General features: G+C 33.9%; 1 protein-coding gene across 10 annotated transcripts in view; it reads right to left on the minus strand.

Moving 5' to 3' along the window:
* Positions 1–18411, minus strand: part of LOC145256262 (breast cancer metastasis-suppressor 1-like protein) — a 145168-nt gene that overhangs the window by 52978 nt on the left and 73779 nt on the right. For all 10 annotated transcript variants that reach the window (XR_013863947.1, XR_013863946.1, XM_080114935.1 and 7 more), the window contains 4 exons: positions 17555–17682; positions 4731–4810; positions 3083–3179; positions 1095–1187 (listed from right to left, as the gene is read on the minus strand). Coding sequence is in view for 8 of the 10 variants with exons in the window: in XM_080114935.1 (XP_079971061.1) it covers positions 1095–1187; positions 3083–3179; positions 4731–4810; positions 17555–17682 (398 nt within the window). In the remaining 2 variants the exon portion in view is untranslated. The remainder of the gene's footprint in view (positions 1–1094; positions 1188–3082; positions 3180–4730; positions 4811–17554; positions 17683–18411) is intronic.

Below are 18411 nucleotides of genomic sequence, written 5' to 3' on the forward strand. Positions count from 1 at the left end.
ACCATTAAAAGATACATCTGCCTTACTTAAAAAAAAATGCTAGGTTTATTTTTGGTGTCTTTAAAATAAAAAAAAACCCACCCAATATTTTTGCTGATGAGGAGACGTTGCTTCAAAAAACTATATGATAAAATTATTGTCCAAGACTTATCGTCAATCTCAATAAAAACATTGTTTCCGAAACGATCGTACAATTTATTGATTTCGTTTGTTCTTCCTTATGAAACCGTTTTTAATTTTAATCATAAATTATCAATCATCTTACTCTCTCTCATATATATATATATATATATATATATATAAATTCACCTGTCACCCCCTTTTTAAAAGATTGAATAGCCTGATCAAAGACAAGATTAAAGCAGGCATATGTCATCCCTTTTTTAAAAGATGGAGTTGTCTGATTGAAGACAAGATGCAAGCAAGCAAGGTCCAGAGTTTTATAAGTATATAGATTTTTATATATAATGACTTGAATCAAAGTTTAAAATGAAAAACTCAAGTATTCTTTAAACAGAAACATTCATTTTGAATGCACCTGTGTCTTATAAAAGGACCTACTGTTGATTTTATATGCTGGGTTCTTTTGCTTGTGCAGTGATAACACTTCTCAAATGCACTTGTGATGTTAGGCTGTATAATTGTTGAAAATCAAGTAGTTCATTTGTTTAATCAGACTTTTTTGACTACCGATACTTATCGGAGGCATTCAGATACTAAGAACACTCCCAGACACAAAATGCATTTGTGGGAGATTTTAAATAAAAATTGGCCAAGCCATTTCAGAGTTCATAGGGAACTCTGACACACACACACACAAACACACACACAAAGTGCCTTTTGTATATAATAAGTAGAGATGTAAACATCCATCTCACAGTATAACTCCCCACTTAGGATGGTTCTATGAATCAGACTCCAAATTCAGAGTGACTCTCTACACCTCCCTGAAGATGTACATTAAATTTTTTTTGATGAAAAGCGTTTCCAATTTGATTGTATAAGCAATTGACGATTCTTATGCTGTAATTCAGGAGGAAAAAAAAAAAAAAAAAAAAAAAAAAAATCAAATCAGCAAAATGGAAAAAGGATACCCGTAACAATAGATGGTTTTCGTCGTCTGTCTGGATTCGAAGGGTCAATTTTCTTCTTACCTCGCCTTAAGCTTTGTGTCTCATTCCATAAATCTACAGAAAAAATTAAAATGGAGGAAAAAAATTATGAAGGAGAGTGATTAAAAATAAACAAATACATAAAATACAAAAATTCTACCAGAAAATAATGTGGGATTTACATAAGAACAAGCCGAGCATGCGGGGTCCACCTCCATGAGTGAAAAATTTGCTTCCACCATGACTAATGTTTATGCCAAAGTTATACCAGAAAATCCCTTCTGGCAAAAATTTACCTTCATCATGACTAATGCATGTGCAAAATTAAAAAAAAAATCCAGGGCGTGGTTATTGAGAGAAGTGTGAACAAACGAATGGAAGTGAATTACTGTCCAATCCCTCCTTTGTTAAGGGACGAAAAATGCGGTATTAGCTCAAAAATCACACACGTATCCTATAAGTCCCCACCATTTGATTGTTGTACGGCACAATCATGTTGACACTGGTTGTCGCCAGATCACCGAAGTTAAGCAACGTTGAGCCTGGGCAGTGCCAGATGGGTGACCATTTGGGAAGGCTAGGCGCTGTATGTACCTCCTGGGAAGGTTGGGCATGGGGCCAACACCCTCACTCTAAAAAGAACTCTTCACTACAAAAACATCTACAAAAAGTTGTAGATCGCCTATACCCCCCAGGAGCTCAAGGGCTATGGATGGATGGACCATTTGATTGTACATACCAGCCCCCCTTCATAGCAAATTTTTTTTTTTTTTGGATTCAAATTAATGAAATGACAATTCCAATACAATTACTGATTCTTTTAAATGAATAAATATTTAATTATAGAGTTGTTTTAATAAATAACTATGTACATTGAGAAGGGCTGAGTGCATTTTTTTTTTTTTTTTTATAATTTATTTTAACTTACTGTCATTAAGCCCAGTGTCAGATCACCCCCCCCCCCGAGATAATTTTTGGATCCTAACATTCCTTATAAGAAACTAAATTGGAATAAGTCCCCCCCCCCTTACAAGGAGTCACTCAAGGATAAAGGTTAATGAGTGTACAGTAGTCAAAGGGAAAATATCGTAGCTATCGTTGGTAGTGAAAATTTGGTAAATTGGATTAATTAAAGGGAAGGACTCAAGAACTTGTTCACGTTGGACTTGAAGACGACCATATTGCAGTCAGCTGGAAAGCAGGAGAATGGAACAGTTCCACAGGCATGCAGTTCTAAGAAAGAAACTTTGTTCATGGAATCTACGTTTAGGTTTAGGTACAGATAAAGAGTGGGGGAAATTATTGATAGTGGTTTCAGCTAGAAAAGTGTTTTTCGTAAAAGTCAGTCCAGGGGGTAATCATAGATTGGAGCTCAGACAAGTTCTTGTTATGAAAATAAAGATAAAGCAGAGAGAGGTTCACAACATCTCTTCTGTGGCGAAGAGGTTGCAGGGAAGAGAAAAGGGCATCCCCCACTAGGCTACGAAGTCCATTTTAAACTGTCAAGGAAGGATAAGATCTTTCTAGCAGCTCCTGCCCAGATGTGGCAACAATACTCCATGCTTGGATGTACATAGCTCTTGTACAGGTAGATGTCTTCCATTCCATTAAAAAAAATTACATATATATATATATATATATATATATATATATACACGCACACACACACATACATACTTGGAAGAAAAATTGTATAATTTGTGTTCGTCAAACTATTGTCACAAATTTCCCATTTGGATCAGTTGGTTATTTAACACTGAAACAATAACTATTGATAACAATTAGGTGAATACAAGTTGTTATTGTTGTTATTGTTGCCATTTTTGACTAGAGAGAGAGGAGGGGAGGAAGAGGAGGCACAAACCCAATATTAAGTGTAGCAAGTACCCATAAAAGATCGTATGATCCCCAGTCTAAGTGGGAGTTTGGAGAGAGAAAAAAGGAGAGAGGAGGTTCTGTTGAAAAATTACCTGACGATATATCAATCGTGTGTCTGTCTTCCTCTAATCGTCTTATTCGATCTTCTAGTTCTTGTTTTACTGTATCATACAAAATTATTTTGTCACTCTGAAAAAAATGAAAATAAATGGTTAGTAAAATCCATTGTTGACGTTATTTCATGAGAACAGAAAAGCATCAACAGAAAATTTGAGGATTCCTTATTTGGTCGTCAGTTTATATTAAAAAAAAAAACAAAAAAACTGTCCCATTGGTTGTTTCATACGAGTGTTGGAACAGGGAAGGATATATCGCTACTTGTGCATATTTGCAAATTACTAGCGAGGAAAGGGGCTTGCCAGGTCGTAAAATATGCTTAAATATATTTTAATTCATGTAGTTTTCGTATTTATTATTACAGAGCCAATTCTCTATTGAATATTATATTGTACCTAATATATAGTAGTGATTTCAAAAGTTAAAAAAAAAAAAAGACTCCAATGCCATCAACTAGAATTGAAACAAAAACATTTAGCACTCCAGCCATGTCTCCTATACCGATGCAGCTATTGAGAGATACAAGAAAAATTCAATATTAAACGATTTGAAGAAATTAATCGAAAGTAAAAATATGTCAGCAAGTTGAAAAGATTTTACATTCCAACTTGCTGATATACACATTAGTCATCCGTCAAAACAAATATTTCACTTGTTATTAACCATTATTTGTGTATTACTAGCATTTACTGGTTATTTCAGTCTTATGTGACCAGTAGTTTATGAGTTTATTGGTTAAATATTTACATAGACATACATACATCTATTTTATTTAGATTTTTTTTAGCAATTTTAATGAAAAATTGTAGCCATTACAAACCAATTTTGATCTCAATAGTTCGAATTGAGTTGTCCAACCCTTATTTACAAAACATGGTGGATCAAAACATGTGATCAGTTGTTTAAGAGTTTATTGATTAAATATTTCACGCACACACACACACCTGTTTTATTTATATAGATAGACATTGCAAAACTAGAGTGCTGAATACAAGAATTAATCAAGTCCATGAGAAACACATTTGGTTTACAGAGAAAAAAAAAGTTAAAAGATGCCATACTTTTTTTTTCTGTCTGGTGTAAAGATTTGTTTTTGTCCAGATTTCACCCCATATAAAAAAAAACAAAAAAAAAAAACAAAAATATAAATCTTTATGAGGTGACAAAACAAGAATATATTCCAAAAATCACGTAAATTGATGAAGTAGTTTTATTCATATAAAGAAAATCAAATTTTACAAATATCTGCCCACCACTTTGTAAACTATCAAGAAACAAGGAGAGACAAAGGGTGACATCAAGAGACAAAGAGAAACAAAGGAAGACATCAGGAGACTGAGGGGGACATCGAGAAACCAAGGAGTATAACTTAACAATAAGTCATACTAGATTTGTATGTTAATGCATACAAATTCCAATTAACAGCTAAAAATGATTTTCTTTATAAAAATAGAGCTACTTAATCTTTATGATTTTTGGAATATAATAATTTTGTTCCATCATGGGTACATACAAATTTTTCTTTATTTTAGTTTTTTAACATAAGAGAAATTGTGAACAAGAACCAAACATGTTCATCAAATAATCTAGAAAAAAAAAAAGGATAAAATGTGGTTCACTTACTTCCATGTTTTGTCGTGCAGCAACTTCTTCACTTTCGTATTTACATTTAATGGACTGTAACCGAAGTTCTCTCAAAATACCTGAAGAAAAGTAAGAATTAATATAAAAAAATTTAAAGACAAGGGACAACAGACATTCTATAAGAAAAAAAAAAAATTAAATAAATAAAAGCAAAAACAAAAAACAAAAAAAAAAAAAAAAAAATAATTTCTGCACTTTAATGCCCGTTTTTCCATAAGTTGCGCTCGGCAACGGTCAGCAAAAAAAAGGAAAATGCCAGATTATAACGAGCAAGTTAACAAAAAAATAACTGCCATACTATAATGAGCGAATGCAAGTATATAAGAAAAAAATAAATAAAAAAATAATGAAAAAAAAAAAAAAAAAAACCCAGAAAGAAACAAAAACAGAAAACTACTGTAAGAATTACAAACATTTTACTGTTTTATTATCTTTTTAGACAATTGTTTTTTTTTTTTTTTTTTTTTCAAAGAAAAGTTCTGGGCAGCTGACGACTAGTTTTTGTAAAAAAAAATGTTTATGCATTTTATTTTGCAGCAAAAAAAAAAAAAAACTTTATCTTTATAGTTTTTTTTTTTTTTTTTTTTTTTTGCGGTTGTAAGTTATTGTGGGTTAGGCGTATACTTTGTTTGGGGTAACATGCGATTGTTTCCTGAGGATAGGCTATTTCTTTAAGGATAGTATTTTCTACCGATTGAAGTAAATCAGCTGGCGATGGCAAAGTAAGGCTGAGAAAATTTGTTAGAGAATGGTAGGAGGAGGAAATTCCTGAACCAAATAGCTTTCTGCTAAATGCTTTATTGTAGAGATAAAAGGATTCTTTCTGAATTTTTGTCTCTACATAAATTCACTAAAATAAAGTGTCAAGCAGATCGCAGTGAGTTCCACACTTTTATTTTGTTGTTTTGCCTCCTTCCACAGGATTTGTGGTAGCCCTAGTCGTAGGGTCCACGAAATGAAGGCCGTGGTTAACCATAAAACGTTCGTACTCTTCTAATCCTACTTTGTAGTTCGCTTTCCAGCAATCAGAAACAATCACGATGGCTGGCAGTATGTATTCTTTTTATAAATGGAAGAAGGGTTTCTGATTTATGGTTGGGACTGTGACAAAAAAAAAAAAAAAAAAAAAAAAAAATTCTTTGCAGGGTCGTATCCCTCTGAAGACCCAGAGTGGTTCTATGACCCTCTCAACATTGTTTTTAATAGACAAAAACAGACTCGTCAACTTCCTAAGGAAATATTCTTGGCAAATATCCTGCAGGAAGTTTTTGCAGTGGTGAGTGTGATCCAACTCGATATTGCACTCGCCGTAGGTTTTTGTGTGTTGCCATTTCAAACACTCACAAATATATAAATCAAAAAATCATAGGTAGCAGATGGGATCTCTTGAAAAAGATACCATAGTACAAGGACATTCATTTTCTGCAGTGGCCATTAGTGCACCTTCAGCCGAAAAAGTTGTTTACGTTTTGTTTCTCTAGGGTGCATTTTTGCCAACATATTTTTTATCATCTCCTCTCCGTTGCTAGCCGCTATTTTCCTGACAAAAAAGCGAGGACGTTTTCTGTGGATTTACAAATTATTTCCAGCCTAAATGAATTCATTTGCCTTCTTTTTTTTTGTTTTTGATTGAATTCTGCCCTTTACTTTTCCTATTAAAACTCTTTTCTTTCCTTTCTTTTTTTCTTCCAGTTTTTAACGTCTGCTAATTGGCATCTCTTGACTCGCTAGTTATAATCCGGCGTTTTCTATTTTTCGCCGGTGATGCAGAGCGTGACCCTTGGAAAAACGGCATTAAAGTGCAGAAGTATCAAAAAACAAAAACAAAATAAATATAACAAAAAAGAACAGCAAACAAAAAAATGAAAAAAAAAAAAAAAAAAAAAAAGCATCACAAAAAACGAAATTATTTTAACCAAATCTGGTTGTGCAGTCTAATTCAAATGAATTAATTTTAGGTAAAAAACAATATTACATACTTATATACAATGTCGAAAATGATGAAAAATAATGTAGAAAAAAAAATACAAAAAAAAAATAAAATTTATTGAAATATATAGAGTTTAATCATATTTGTTTATGCTGAACAGTTCTTAAAATCCAGGGAGGATAACTGCAGGTTTTATGATTTGGACAAAATAGAAAATGGCAAACGGCTAATATCAATGTTTTTTTTTTGGTAAAAAATAGTTCTAGCAGATCTACTCCATCATAATTTTTGTTGTTAATTTTGACACGACATGTAAGTATGTAATAGTGTTTTTCAACCTAAAATGCATATCTTAAAATTGAATTATACCATACAAGCACTGAATAAAATGCAATTTTGCAAACAGCTTTAAAAAAATAAAAAGAAAAAAGAAAAAAAAAAAAAACTTTAACATAGTATGTATCTATTATCCTAGTGCTTGTTGAGATAAAGTCGACAGATCAATTTTTTTAAAAATGTTCTTTTAAACAAAAACAATATAACATACTTAATTGTCATGTCGAGACTAGTAATATATCCAAAAATTATGAAAATTTATTGAGTAGAAAGTTATTTATAGTTAAAATTTTCACAGAAAATTGCATTTTTCTTATGTTTTAAAGTAGGCAGTAGGAGTCTACATTCAGGGGACATAACTCTGAAACTCATATTTTAGATTACTTGTTCATGACTGCAATATGTGTATAGATTTCATTTTTACTAAAAACAAGCTGCGCGTGCGTGCCCCCCTCCCTTTGTGTTGCATGTGAGATGACGACAAAAAAAAAAAAAAAATAGTGAAGAAATGATGAATGTGAGAAGTGTGAAGGGCCAACGTTGCCTTCACATTTTCGCCAAGTTTCAGAAAAATTTAATGGATGGAGCAAAAGTTATGGGGGTAAAAAGTATCATTTTTTGCAATTTTGGGGCATTTGTGACCCCTTTTTGAGCCCCTGAGCAATATGAAAAGAGTTCCAAAAAGGCATTTTTTTAGCCCTAAAAGTCCCAGAGAGATGCAAACCAGAATTTTGCCATTGTCACTCATATTGAATTTATATTAAGAACATTAGCGTATACATTTTGGCCAAGTTTCAAGAAAATGGATGGATCAAATGCTATGGGGCAAAAATTGTAATTTTTGGCCATTTGGGGGCATTTTTGACCTCTTTTGAGCCCCTGGGGATACCGCATCCCAGTGTAAATGGATCACGGTGTAGTTTCAGACCTTAATACATGTATATTTGAGTTGACCACTGTAAAATACTAGATAGTCAGACAAAGTTTTTGAGAAATATGAAGAAAAAAAAAAAAAAAAAGAGGAGGGGGGGAGCATTTTTAGCACTGAAAGTCCCTGGGGACATGAATCAGAATTTTGCCAGGGTCACCCATACTGAATTTATATTAACATTGGGCTCCACATTTTGGCCAAGTTTTAAAAAAATCAAAAAAATCTAATGGATGGATCAAAAGTTATGGGGCAAAATGTGTCATTTTTGGCCATTTTTAACCTCTTGAGCTTCTAGGGGCACAACGGGAATTTTTGTAAAAAAAAAAAAAAAATTGTTTCACTGTACACATCTATTTAATGAAATACAATTTGTGGCAAAATTTCAGGAAAACCTAATGGACGGTTATCTGGCAATAATCCAGACACACGGACGCCACTGAAACAAATCCTCTCCAATAAATCGGGGGACCAACAATAGTTGTTCTACTCGATGATGTACTTAGATTTGCCTTTGCTGACAACTTTGGAACTGATTAAAGGCCTTAATCATCATCCTCCCATTTTTGCCAAATCCTGCCGTCACATGTATGACTGACCTGCAACCACCCAATTAATACCAGTTTTCATTACCGAACTCAGTTATACCATCAGTGTTCATTATGAGGTTTTCCTGAACTTTAGAAACAAATTCTGGTAATCCATCATGCATTTTTTCTCTATAATGCCACTTTGTAGTTGAATCCTGAATCTTTTGATCTATTCTTAACCTTTTCTATCATCTGTCATTGAAAGCTCATTTAATCTTCCAGAGCAGATTTCAAGTAGAACTGGGTCTTTTCCACAAATATCAAAAGTTCAAAATTGTCTATAATCAATTATTCTTTGAAAAAAAAAAAAAAAAAGTGGAGTGGATTAATTTTTTTACCTAGAAAAATAATTTTTCTGACTGAATTTATGCTGCCATTTTTGTTTTCAATTTTTTTTCTTTTGCTTTGAACAACTACATTTTTCTATTACAAGAATCCTTCTAAATTCCAGATTATCGACTCAGTACGTTTTCAATCATGCAGACATTTTCAACATAGATTTTAGCAAATTAGTGGATGCTTTGAACTTTAAAAAAAAAAAACAAACAAATAAAAAAAACGCCCATCTAGCTACAACCATTATCTACAATTTCCTCACTATCTGTGCCTAAATCTAAATGCAGATTCCATGAAAAAACTTCTTTCCTAGAACTGCCCACTGGCCTGCTTCCCGGTTGAATACAACACAGTAGCCTTCAAGTCCTGTGTAAACAAGTTCTTGTTGATCCGTCCCTATAAATAATCAAATTTTACCCAATTTACACTACCTTGTTTAAAAAAAGGAAAATGTCCAAAACCATGGTCACATAAAAATCTAATCCTAAGCTGCATAGAATTTTGTTCTTATCTAAAAATTATTTGATTACATCAAGAGCACAACACTAATTCGATATGTCCAAATTGAAAAATCCAGTCAGATTACAGCCAATGATGTAGGAACAGACACACTGATTAAGATGGTCACTAAAACCCTTGCGGTTTCAAAGGTCATCACAACTGAAGATGGTAGTGGGGATAAGCTCCCTCAAAAATACCCTCATGGGGTGCGTCTTGAATAGCCTCTGACAAACAAGTCTAGCTCCTCGCCTTCTCTCTCGTGTGGTTTAGCTACTAAGCCCAGCGAAACTGTTTCTACTAATTGAGAGAAGAGGAAAAGGCGGTCCACTAGCACCTTAAAACCAGTCACTTCGGGCAGGTGGGGCCCATCAACTTTGGACGGTAGCTCACGTAGAAGGCAATTGACGCAAAACTGAAAGACTAAGGGAGTAAGCCCCAACAGAAAATCCAGAGACGGAATCCCTAAGGCAGCCTGACTTTAAACTATGTCAATCGCTTTATTGCAGATTAGTAAAATATGAATATTTCACTAAATATATGTCACAAAAAAATTAAAATTGTATCACCAAACGACTGTTTCATTCCCCCAAATTTTATTCAAATTCATGCGATATTCACGAAGTTATGGCATTTTATTTATAATCAAGTAATTTATACTGTCCTTCTCATTATTGCAGATCTCTTACAATGCAAAAAAAAACAAAACAAAAAAAAAAACAGGTGATTGAAGGTTATCGAAAAGCAAAGGATTGCTGTCGGACTTGTAGAAGGGTTGTCCAGCAAAGATTTAGCCACAGAGCTGGAAGGGGATCCAAGAACTTGGGCTTCGTTTGTGAACAACCCCAACACTAAATCCAGAAAGGATAAGGGCACCAGGAGAAACCTTTCAGATTGTGATATTCGGAAAATTCCTAGGGAAGTCATCCAAAACCCAAACAGCACCAGTGCTTCGATTTTTGCAAGAGCTGATGCAATGTGTTGAATGAGATGGCAAGGAACATCAAACCTCTTCTATGGCCTCCATTGAGCAAACAAGATAGGGAAAAACGAATAACTTGCGTACAATTATGTGAAAATGGATTTCCAACATGTCCTATTTACAGATGAGGCCCATGATACTCTTGACGATCCGGATGGATGCGCCAAAGTTTGGAACCCGAATGGAAGTCCAACGCCTTACAGGGTTCATCGCCAACAAGGAGGTGAAGACATGTTTTGAGCAGGAATCATTGGGGGTATATTGGTTGGACCATTCCGAGTGCCAGAGGGTGTAAAGCTTATCAGCAATGCGTACACAGCCTTTTGGGATAATCATTTGTCGCCATTGCTAGATGACCTACCATTGTCACGTCACTTTAAGATGATTTTTATGCATGACAATGCACCATCCCATTCTGTTAGGGCAACTGCAGCCTTCCTTGAATCTATGGGCTTTGTTGGAGAAACCCTCATGACCTGGCCACCGTGTTCCCCAGACCATAACCCCACTGAACATCTATGGTCAATATTGAAAAGAGGGGTTTATGAGGGTGGAGAGAAATTTACTTCAAAGGATGCTCTATGGAGGAAAATAGTTGATGTTGCCAGAGCCATAACTCCTTTTCAGATCAAACAATTGACTTCCTCAGTGGACAAAATGTTGCTCAAAGTTATGCAAAAAAAAAAAAAAAAAAAGGTAGATATGTCGATAATTTATTTGAGGCTTAGCACCAAGGATGTGCTTTTGTTTATTATTCTTTGACAGAAAAATATAAAATAAAGATTTCATGATTAGACATTGAATTTTTGCCCTAAAACAACATTTTAAGAAACTTGTGATAAAGTAATGGATGGTGGAAATTCTTTGATAAACGAATAAAATGTCATAACTTTGTAAACATTGCATGAATTTGAATAAATGTCATAACTTTGTGAACATTGCATGAATTTGAATAAATGTCATAACTTTGTGAACATCGCATGAATTTGAATAAATGTCATAACTTTGTGAACATCGCATGAATTTGAATAAATGTCATAACTTTGTGAACATCGCATGAATTTGAATACAAGTATTGGAAAACAACTTTAAAGCCAGTCATTTGATGATACAATTTTAATTATTTTGTGATGTAATTATTTTGTGATGTATATTTAGTAAAATATCAATATTTCACTAATCTGCAATAAAGTGATTGACACACTTTGTATTGTCATAACTGGCAATTCCTGCAGCGCAGTTAGAGTAGCAATACACAATTGAAAAGGCTTAAAATATTTCAATAATGACATGCATAGAAAGAGCTTGATGAGCTAAGAAAGAATCTATAAAATTTTAAAATCCAATTAAAATTAGGGAAGTTATGACTTTCTGTGTGTTGCACATTTGGATATTTTTCTCTCTCTAAGACCAGAGTTGTGGAGTAGAGTTTGGGGTTTTAGCTGGAGTTGGAATTGGAGTCGGATTTCTAAGAGTACTAGGAATCTGAATTTTTTTTTTTTATCTGACTGACTCCTTAAGTCCAATAAAATTTATTTATTTATTTATTTTTTTTTTTTTTTACATGGTTTTCTTGTTTGGTTTTACCAATTGGACAATTTAACAGTTTTTGTATGGTTTTGCTTTTATTTTCAGAGATATATCATATTTTGTACTGTGTTGCAATGCTTCTACTTCAAGATATTTCGGTCCATCGGATCACTGCAAATCCTGTCAGGACAGCCGTTTTCGTTTTGGTTGTGACGTCGTACAGGATCAATGAAAATTCTGTCATTGAGTGAGATCCCTGTGGATTACATGGAATAGCAATCGGATTGTACCTATTTACAATGCCTCCCCACGGGACAGAGTTAGACACCAGGGTCGTTTTTTAATGTGGAGAAAAGGTACAAAAATAAAAATTGTCTCAGTCGTGAAGGATTTCTCCTCCACTGAAAGAGAACGAGAAATGGAAGTGCCGCATCTGAAGAACAGATACTACACTTTGATCTTGGCCAAAAATCTTATCTGAAAAAAAAAAGGGCCTAAATCAATAAGAAGCAACCCATGCTACTATAGCCCTTTACTGTTTTTCCTGTGACCCTCTTTCCATGAAGGCAATATTATCTTTTAAAAAATTTCTTTGTATAATATGCCTTTTCTCTCCTCTTCTGGTGAGAAGCACTTGGCTTCGAAATGTCATGGCCTAAAGAGGTTTGTTATCTTAACTTATTCTATAAAGCTGGTTAAGTGTATGTATACGAGAATATATTCATCATACAAGTGGATGTTAAACGTCAAAAATAATATACATGAAAAGTATTTATAAAATGATCGCTGAATAGGTGTGGGAGGCTGGTATATGGATCTGCAGAATAAATTTCCACATAGGGGTCAAGGAGTCAGGAGTCGATATCAAAGAAGTCAAAGTTGGCATTCTCGATATCAAAGAAGTCAAAGTTGGCATTCTAGGAGTTAGAATTGGACTTTTACCGTCCGACTCTGTAACCCTGTTTAAGACTATTGCACTTTTTTTTTTTATTACAATTTTTTCAGTAAAAATGTTATATTTTTATTAAAATACAAGATTAAGCAATGAAATTTGCCATATAAGTATTTTTGTGCAAGGAATCAGAATATGCCACTGAAAACCTCCAGAAATTAATGGTTTCCAAATAATCTGCAGTAAATGCATATAAATATGCTGCAATTCCTTAAAAAATGCCAGGAATCCATTAAAAGAAAAGTTTGAGAACTCAAAGTTGAACTGTAATGCATTTTATGTGCAAAACTGAAATCGAAATCTAGGACTGTTTGAAAATGAATATGTTGCAATATTTTTTTTGGCACTACTGTAGATTATTACCCCACCCCCCGATCACCTCTCCAAAATATGTGATCCTACCTTTGTAGGCAATGACGAGTGAACACCTTGAAAACTTTAATAGAAGATAAAATTTTTTTTCAATTTAATGTACAATGATTGCCAATTTTGAGCCATTCTAGCGTTTTAAGGCAGTTAACCATTTTTTTCTAAAGACGATTATGCATTGTTTTAAGAGGGTCTTTGTATAATAAGACGATGGGTAGGTTGCCACTGACTTTGGGTCAATGATAGGGTTAAGGGAAATTATGTGTGAACATCCTGTAGATAGAAACAAAAAACAATTTTAGAATTTAGAGTAGGGGGTTGGTTTTACAAAGTTAATATAAAATAATTTACCATTTTGAAATCATTCTAGAGTTTTAGAACAGTTGACCAATTTATTTTTTCAAAGATGAATTATGCGGACTTTTCTTTAAGAAAGGATCTGTTTCTTTTTTTTGTTTTGTTTTTACAATTATATGTAGCTTACAGAATAATTTTGTTTGGTGGGGAGCTTACCACTCGGACTTAACGTTATTGTTGGGGAAAAAGGTTTTAGCAGGAGGCTTGCCACTCGTACCACTCGGGTGAACATTGTCATTAAGGAGAATTGGTCCCTTCATACTGACCAATCTCGGGCATATACATTGGAACTTCTGGTGCATTTTGTCAATTTATCTGCAGTACTTCTCTGCCGTAATTCTTTTGCCTGGATTCAAGAAGATGTGATGGATAAGACCGCCCGCAGACCACCAAACAGTCACCATAACCTGTTTTTAGTGCAATTTCAGCTTCAGGAAGTGTTGTGGAGCTTCTCCGGCATCCAATTACTGTGCCGAATGTCGCCGGTTATCATAGAGGATCCACGTCACAATCCGCTCGAGAAATGGATTGTTTTGGTTGCATAGAAGGATCATAGAAGACACCTGAAAACAATTTTTTTTTTATTATCATTTAATTCATACGGCACCCATTTATCCAACTTTTTTGACTTCCCTATTTGCCTTAAATGACGAACGACATGAAAGGTCAACCTTGAGTTCAACAGCAACTTCTGTGGTTTTGGAGGAATCGGCTTCAATTAAGGCTTTCAAATGTTTGTCATCAACTGCAGTCAGTCACCGCTGCGCCACACGTTCGTTAGTGGTCCCTGAGCCAAAGACATCATTGATATCACGAGATGTCTGGACTGCTTCTCGACCTAGTTTGAACTGGAACAAGAAAATCGTGCGGATTTGAATGTTGTCCATGCTGTCAAAAAACCTGCAAAAATTCAATGAAGAGATTGAGAACGGTAACGAATAACATAATTTGATAGAGCGAAAAATGCGCTTAAAAATTGACATATATATATCAATGAATTCAGAAATCTATATATACTAGGGGGGGGGGCTGGTGCTGCCCAGGTGTTTGGAGGTGTGTGTGTGTGTGTGTGTGTTTTTTTGGGGGGGGGCTAGATAAAAAAAAAAAAAAAAAAAAAAAAACAGCGAACTGCTCGGCGTCGTCTGTGTGGTAAAAGAAAAGAAAAATGTTTTGGTAGGTAGGTAGGATTGAACCCGAAACCTTGACACGAAGGTGGAAAAAAAATCCCGACATGCTACCTGCTCGCCCACGATGGCAGAGTAACAGAAAAGTGTTTTAATTTAATAAAAACCTAATTAACAGGTGCGCGAATTTAATGATAATGAGGTCAAAGATATCCCACAGTTAAGTTTTGCTGCGAGGTAGTTTTTTTTTTTTTGTTTTCTTTCTCCAACTTTGCCTGTTTGTTTCCTCAAGATGTTGGGAGGGGGGGGGCAGCTCCCCATAAGGGGATTGTCCAAATTGAATAACAATTGTCTGATATAAGGAGAAACTCCATATTAATCAAAGCTGATTGCTTTCAGATGTTCCCGGCGATCGCACTGGGAACGATGTCTTAAGCTCCGTTTGGCTTTTATTATTATACGGAAAAGCTTAATGCACATGCGGTGATTGAAAATTATTGAATATTTATCTTTTCAAAGTCGGGCAAATTAAATAGGCAGACGACCCTGGTTGTTAACTCGTAGATATCATTTAGGCACGATATAAAAATTTTTAAGTTGTGAGATGACCGATCGGCTCTCGGAAAGAAGCCTTTCTTGGACATACACGAAAACGCACGCGCACACACTTTCGCTTTTATATTTATAGATAAAGGCAAAACGACCTCACGCATTTTTGTATGTCCACAAAAGGCTTTTCTTTGTAGGGGTTCTCACGTTGGTTGCATTTACATAGAAGTTTCCTCAGATTATAATACCTACGATTTGCGAACGGACGTTGTCTCTACATTTATTTCGATCAATATTTAAAAAATTCCCTCTATTCCGTCCTTTCGCGTTTTTATTTATACAAAAAAGACAAACAAACAAACCGAAACTAATTCATGCAAATGTGGCCACTTGGCTTACCTGTCAAGGACGTCTTGAATGCAATCAGTTTTGATCAATATGGGGGAAAACCCTTCATATCAGGCAATTACTATTCATTTGAGAGCTCCCCTTTTTCGAGGGAGCTGGGTTTTCCCAACATGGTGGGGAAACAAATAAAACGTCCGAAAACGGAAGCTTAACCTGCCTGCAGCTAGAAGTTCATTTCTGCACCTGCGTGAACTAGTTTACTTGACATGGCTAAATTTGAACATTTTTTTTTTCACTTCCTCTGGCGCCATAGCGTAGCAGTAAGATGTCAGCTTTTCTTTCACTTTTTCTGCCTTCGCGTCACAGGTTTGAGCCTGCCTGCCTACTACCACTTTTTTTTTTTTCGCAGCTCAGCACACACCTCCAAACATCTAGGCAACCCCCCCCCCCCAGTCATATATAAAAGTAACATGTGAGAAAACGTTTTTGCACCAACCTAATAATTTCCTATTAGTTTTTTTCGGTTTTCTTATGGGATAATCATCTTCAGTTAACTACTACGTGCAATTAAATTTATGCAGATATTCTACATGATTTATACTTGCGTGATATTTGCGTAAAAAGGTTATAGTAAACACAAACCTCTTTCCATATGTATTTATGTATGCGTATATATATATTTGTGTAAAAAATTTTGTTTACCAAACTATTTTCTATTGTAATCCATGAATTTTCCAGGCTTCCAATAAACTCACTTGTTTTTTGTTTAATTTTAGTCTTATTTTTTGCTCCCATAAGCATAACACGCACATATGTAATAATGTACGACACTCATCTGCTTTCAATAAAATCCTCCCAATTATCTCCCTTTCATTCTTTCTGTTTTACTTGTTACTTCTCTTTTCGTGATACCGGTGAATTGGTAGCAACGGTAATTGCTGAAGCGACAGGGTTGCTATGGAAACCAGTCATAAAAAAACGTCGCTCACCTTATGTTTTTTTTTTTTTTTTTTTTTTTTTTTTTTACGATTTTTAACACCAGTAAATTCATTATAACTTGTTTTACTGAACAAAAATTGAAAAGTTTTTTTCACAATATAACCGAGAAGGTAATCTATAAACTGTAATAAGTGTTTGAAATTTGGTCGAAAAATGAGTGAGCGGTGAAGCTTTAAAGCAGTTCTAAATAATTAAAACTGCCACTTAACCACATATTCCAACCGTGTTTGAACATATGGTTTTGAAGGAGTTAGGTGGAAATATATACTAGCAGAATACTCGGCATTACCTGGGATTGAATGACATTGCTGGAAATATATAGTAGCAGAATACACGCCATCGCTTGGGATTGGATGAGGTAGGCAGAAATATATACTAGCAGAACACCTGGTGTTATGCAGGTTGGATGAGATTGGTGGAAATAATTACAAGCAGAATACCCGGTGTCTTTTGATAATCAAAATATATTCTTTTAGTTCTTACGTTGAATTATTTTTCAAAATGCTTTTATATAATACGTTTTTTTAAAGTTCACATAAAAAATAAACTTTTAAAATGTTCTTTTTATATTTTGTAAGAAAAATATTGAAAAAAAAAAAAAAAAAAACATTGAAAATTTTTTTTTAAAAAAAGAAAAGGTCAAAAATATTCTTTAAAAATTTAAAATAAGAAAAAAAAATTTTTGTTACAAGATATTTTTCCAAAAAATGCACATTTAAAAGTGAAGTCTATTTTTTTTTATTTAAACTTTTTAAATATACTTTTAAAGTAAAGATTATTTTGTTAAATGTAAGTATCAATCCGAATTAACTTCCTCGGTATACATGGGCAAGACTTGGCAATACTTTCGCTAAACAGAAAGAAGACAAAATGAAACCAGTTTTACTTAATGTAACTAATAAAACATCGAAATTTTAGTAAATTGAAAAAAAAATCATTGGTTTAGTATATTTCTATGGAATCAATTCGCTGTACCTGCAACTTGTATCCGTATTGCTTTATTTTCTTCCAACTGACCAAGGGGACGCCAATAATCAAGAGCTTTTCCTGCTCTGATCTCGTCTAATTTTTCATCAACTTGTTTCATCCGTTCTTCATACAACCTACAATTTCAATAGAAATTCAGTCTTTAGTTTTAAAATTTTCAACATGGTGGCTATCAAAAAAAAAAAAAAAAAAAAACATTGTGATTATGTTACACCAACGCAATACCCGTAACAACCATGCATAGTAGGTTCATTATTGTCCAAGGGTGGACTTTTTTTTTTTTTTTTAGAATGAGTACATTTTTGATGAAACTATGACAAACGCTTATACTGATGAGAAAAGGAAAAGAAAAAAAAAGAAAGAAAGAAAACATTAATATTTGCAAAAATTACCAAAAATTATTTTCTTAAAAATATTCTCAAGAATTTGTCGGACAATTTTAAAAACTCCGTTTATTTTCTGATTATTCGATCAGGATTTCAATATTCGGATAACTGTTTTCATCTTGAGTGCCATTTTCACGTTTCGGTCGACGTATCCTCTTACTTTCAGGTGTATTTATTGCAATAGAATTGTGTTCCAATAAAGTTATGTTGCTGTTATTTGGGGGGGGGGGAGAAAAGGCAAATTGAGGAATCAAACAGGAATCTGAACTTCAGACATTTTTTTTTTTGTCAGAGAAGAGGTTCTTTTTACTTCCATTGTCTTTGATTGGTTCCTATCTTTCTGTCTTGGACTCCTATTATGTCGTGTAATTAATTAAAACTAATTTTAATTAATCAATAGCACTAGACATAACACTTATCAAGTTTATGAGTTTTTTTTTTGATGAGGATTGATAATTC

The sequence above is a fragment of the Euprymna scolopes genome, chromosome 32 (assembly GCF_053919585.1).
Source record: "Euprymna scolopes isolate OS-2025 chromosome 32, ASM5391958v1, whole genome shotgun sequence".
In the NCBI taxonomy this organism is placed as follows: Eukaryota; Metazoa; Mollusca; class Cephalopoda; order Sepiida; family Sepiolidae; genus Euprymna; species Euprymna scolopes.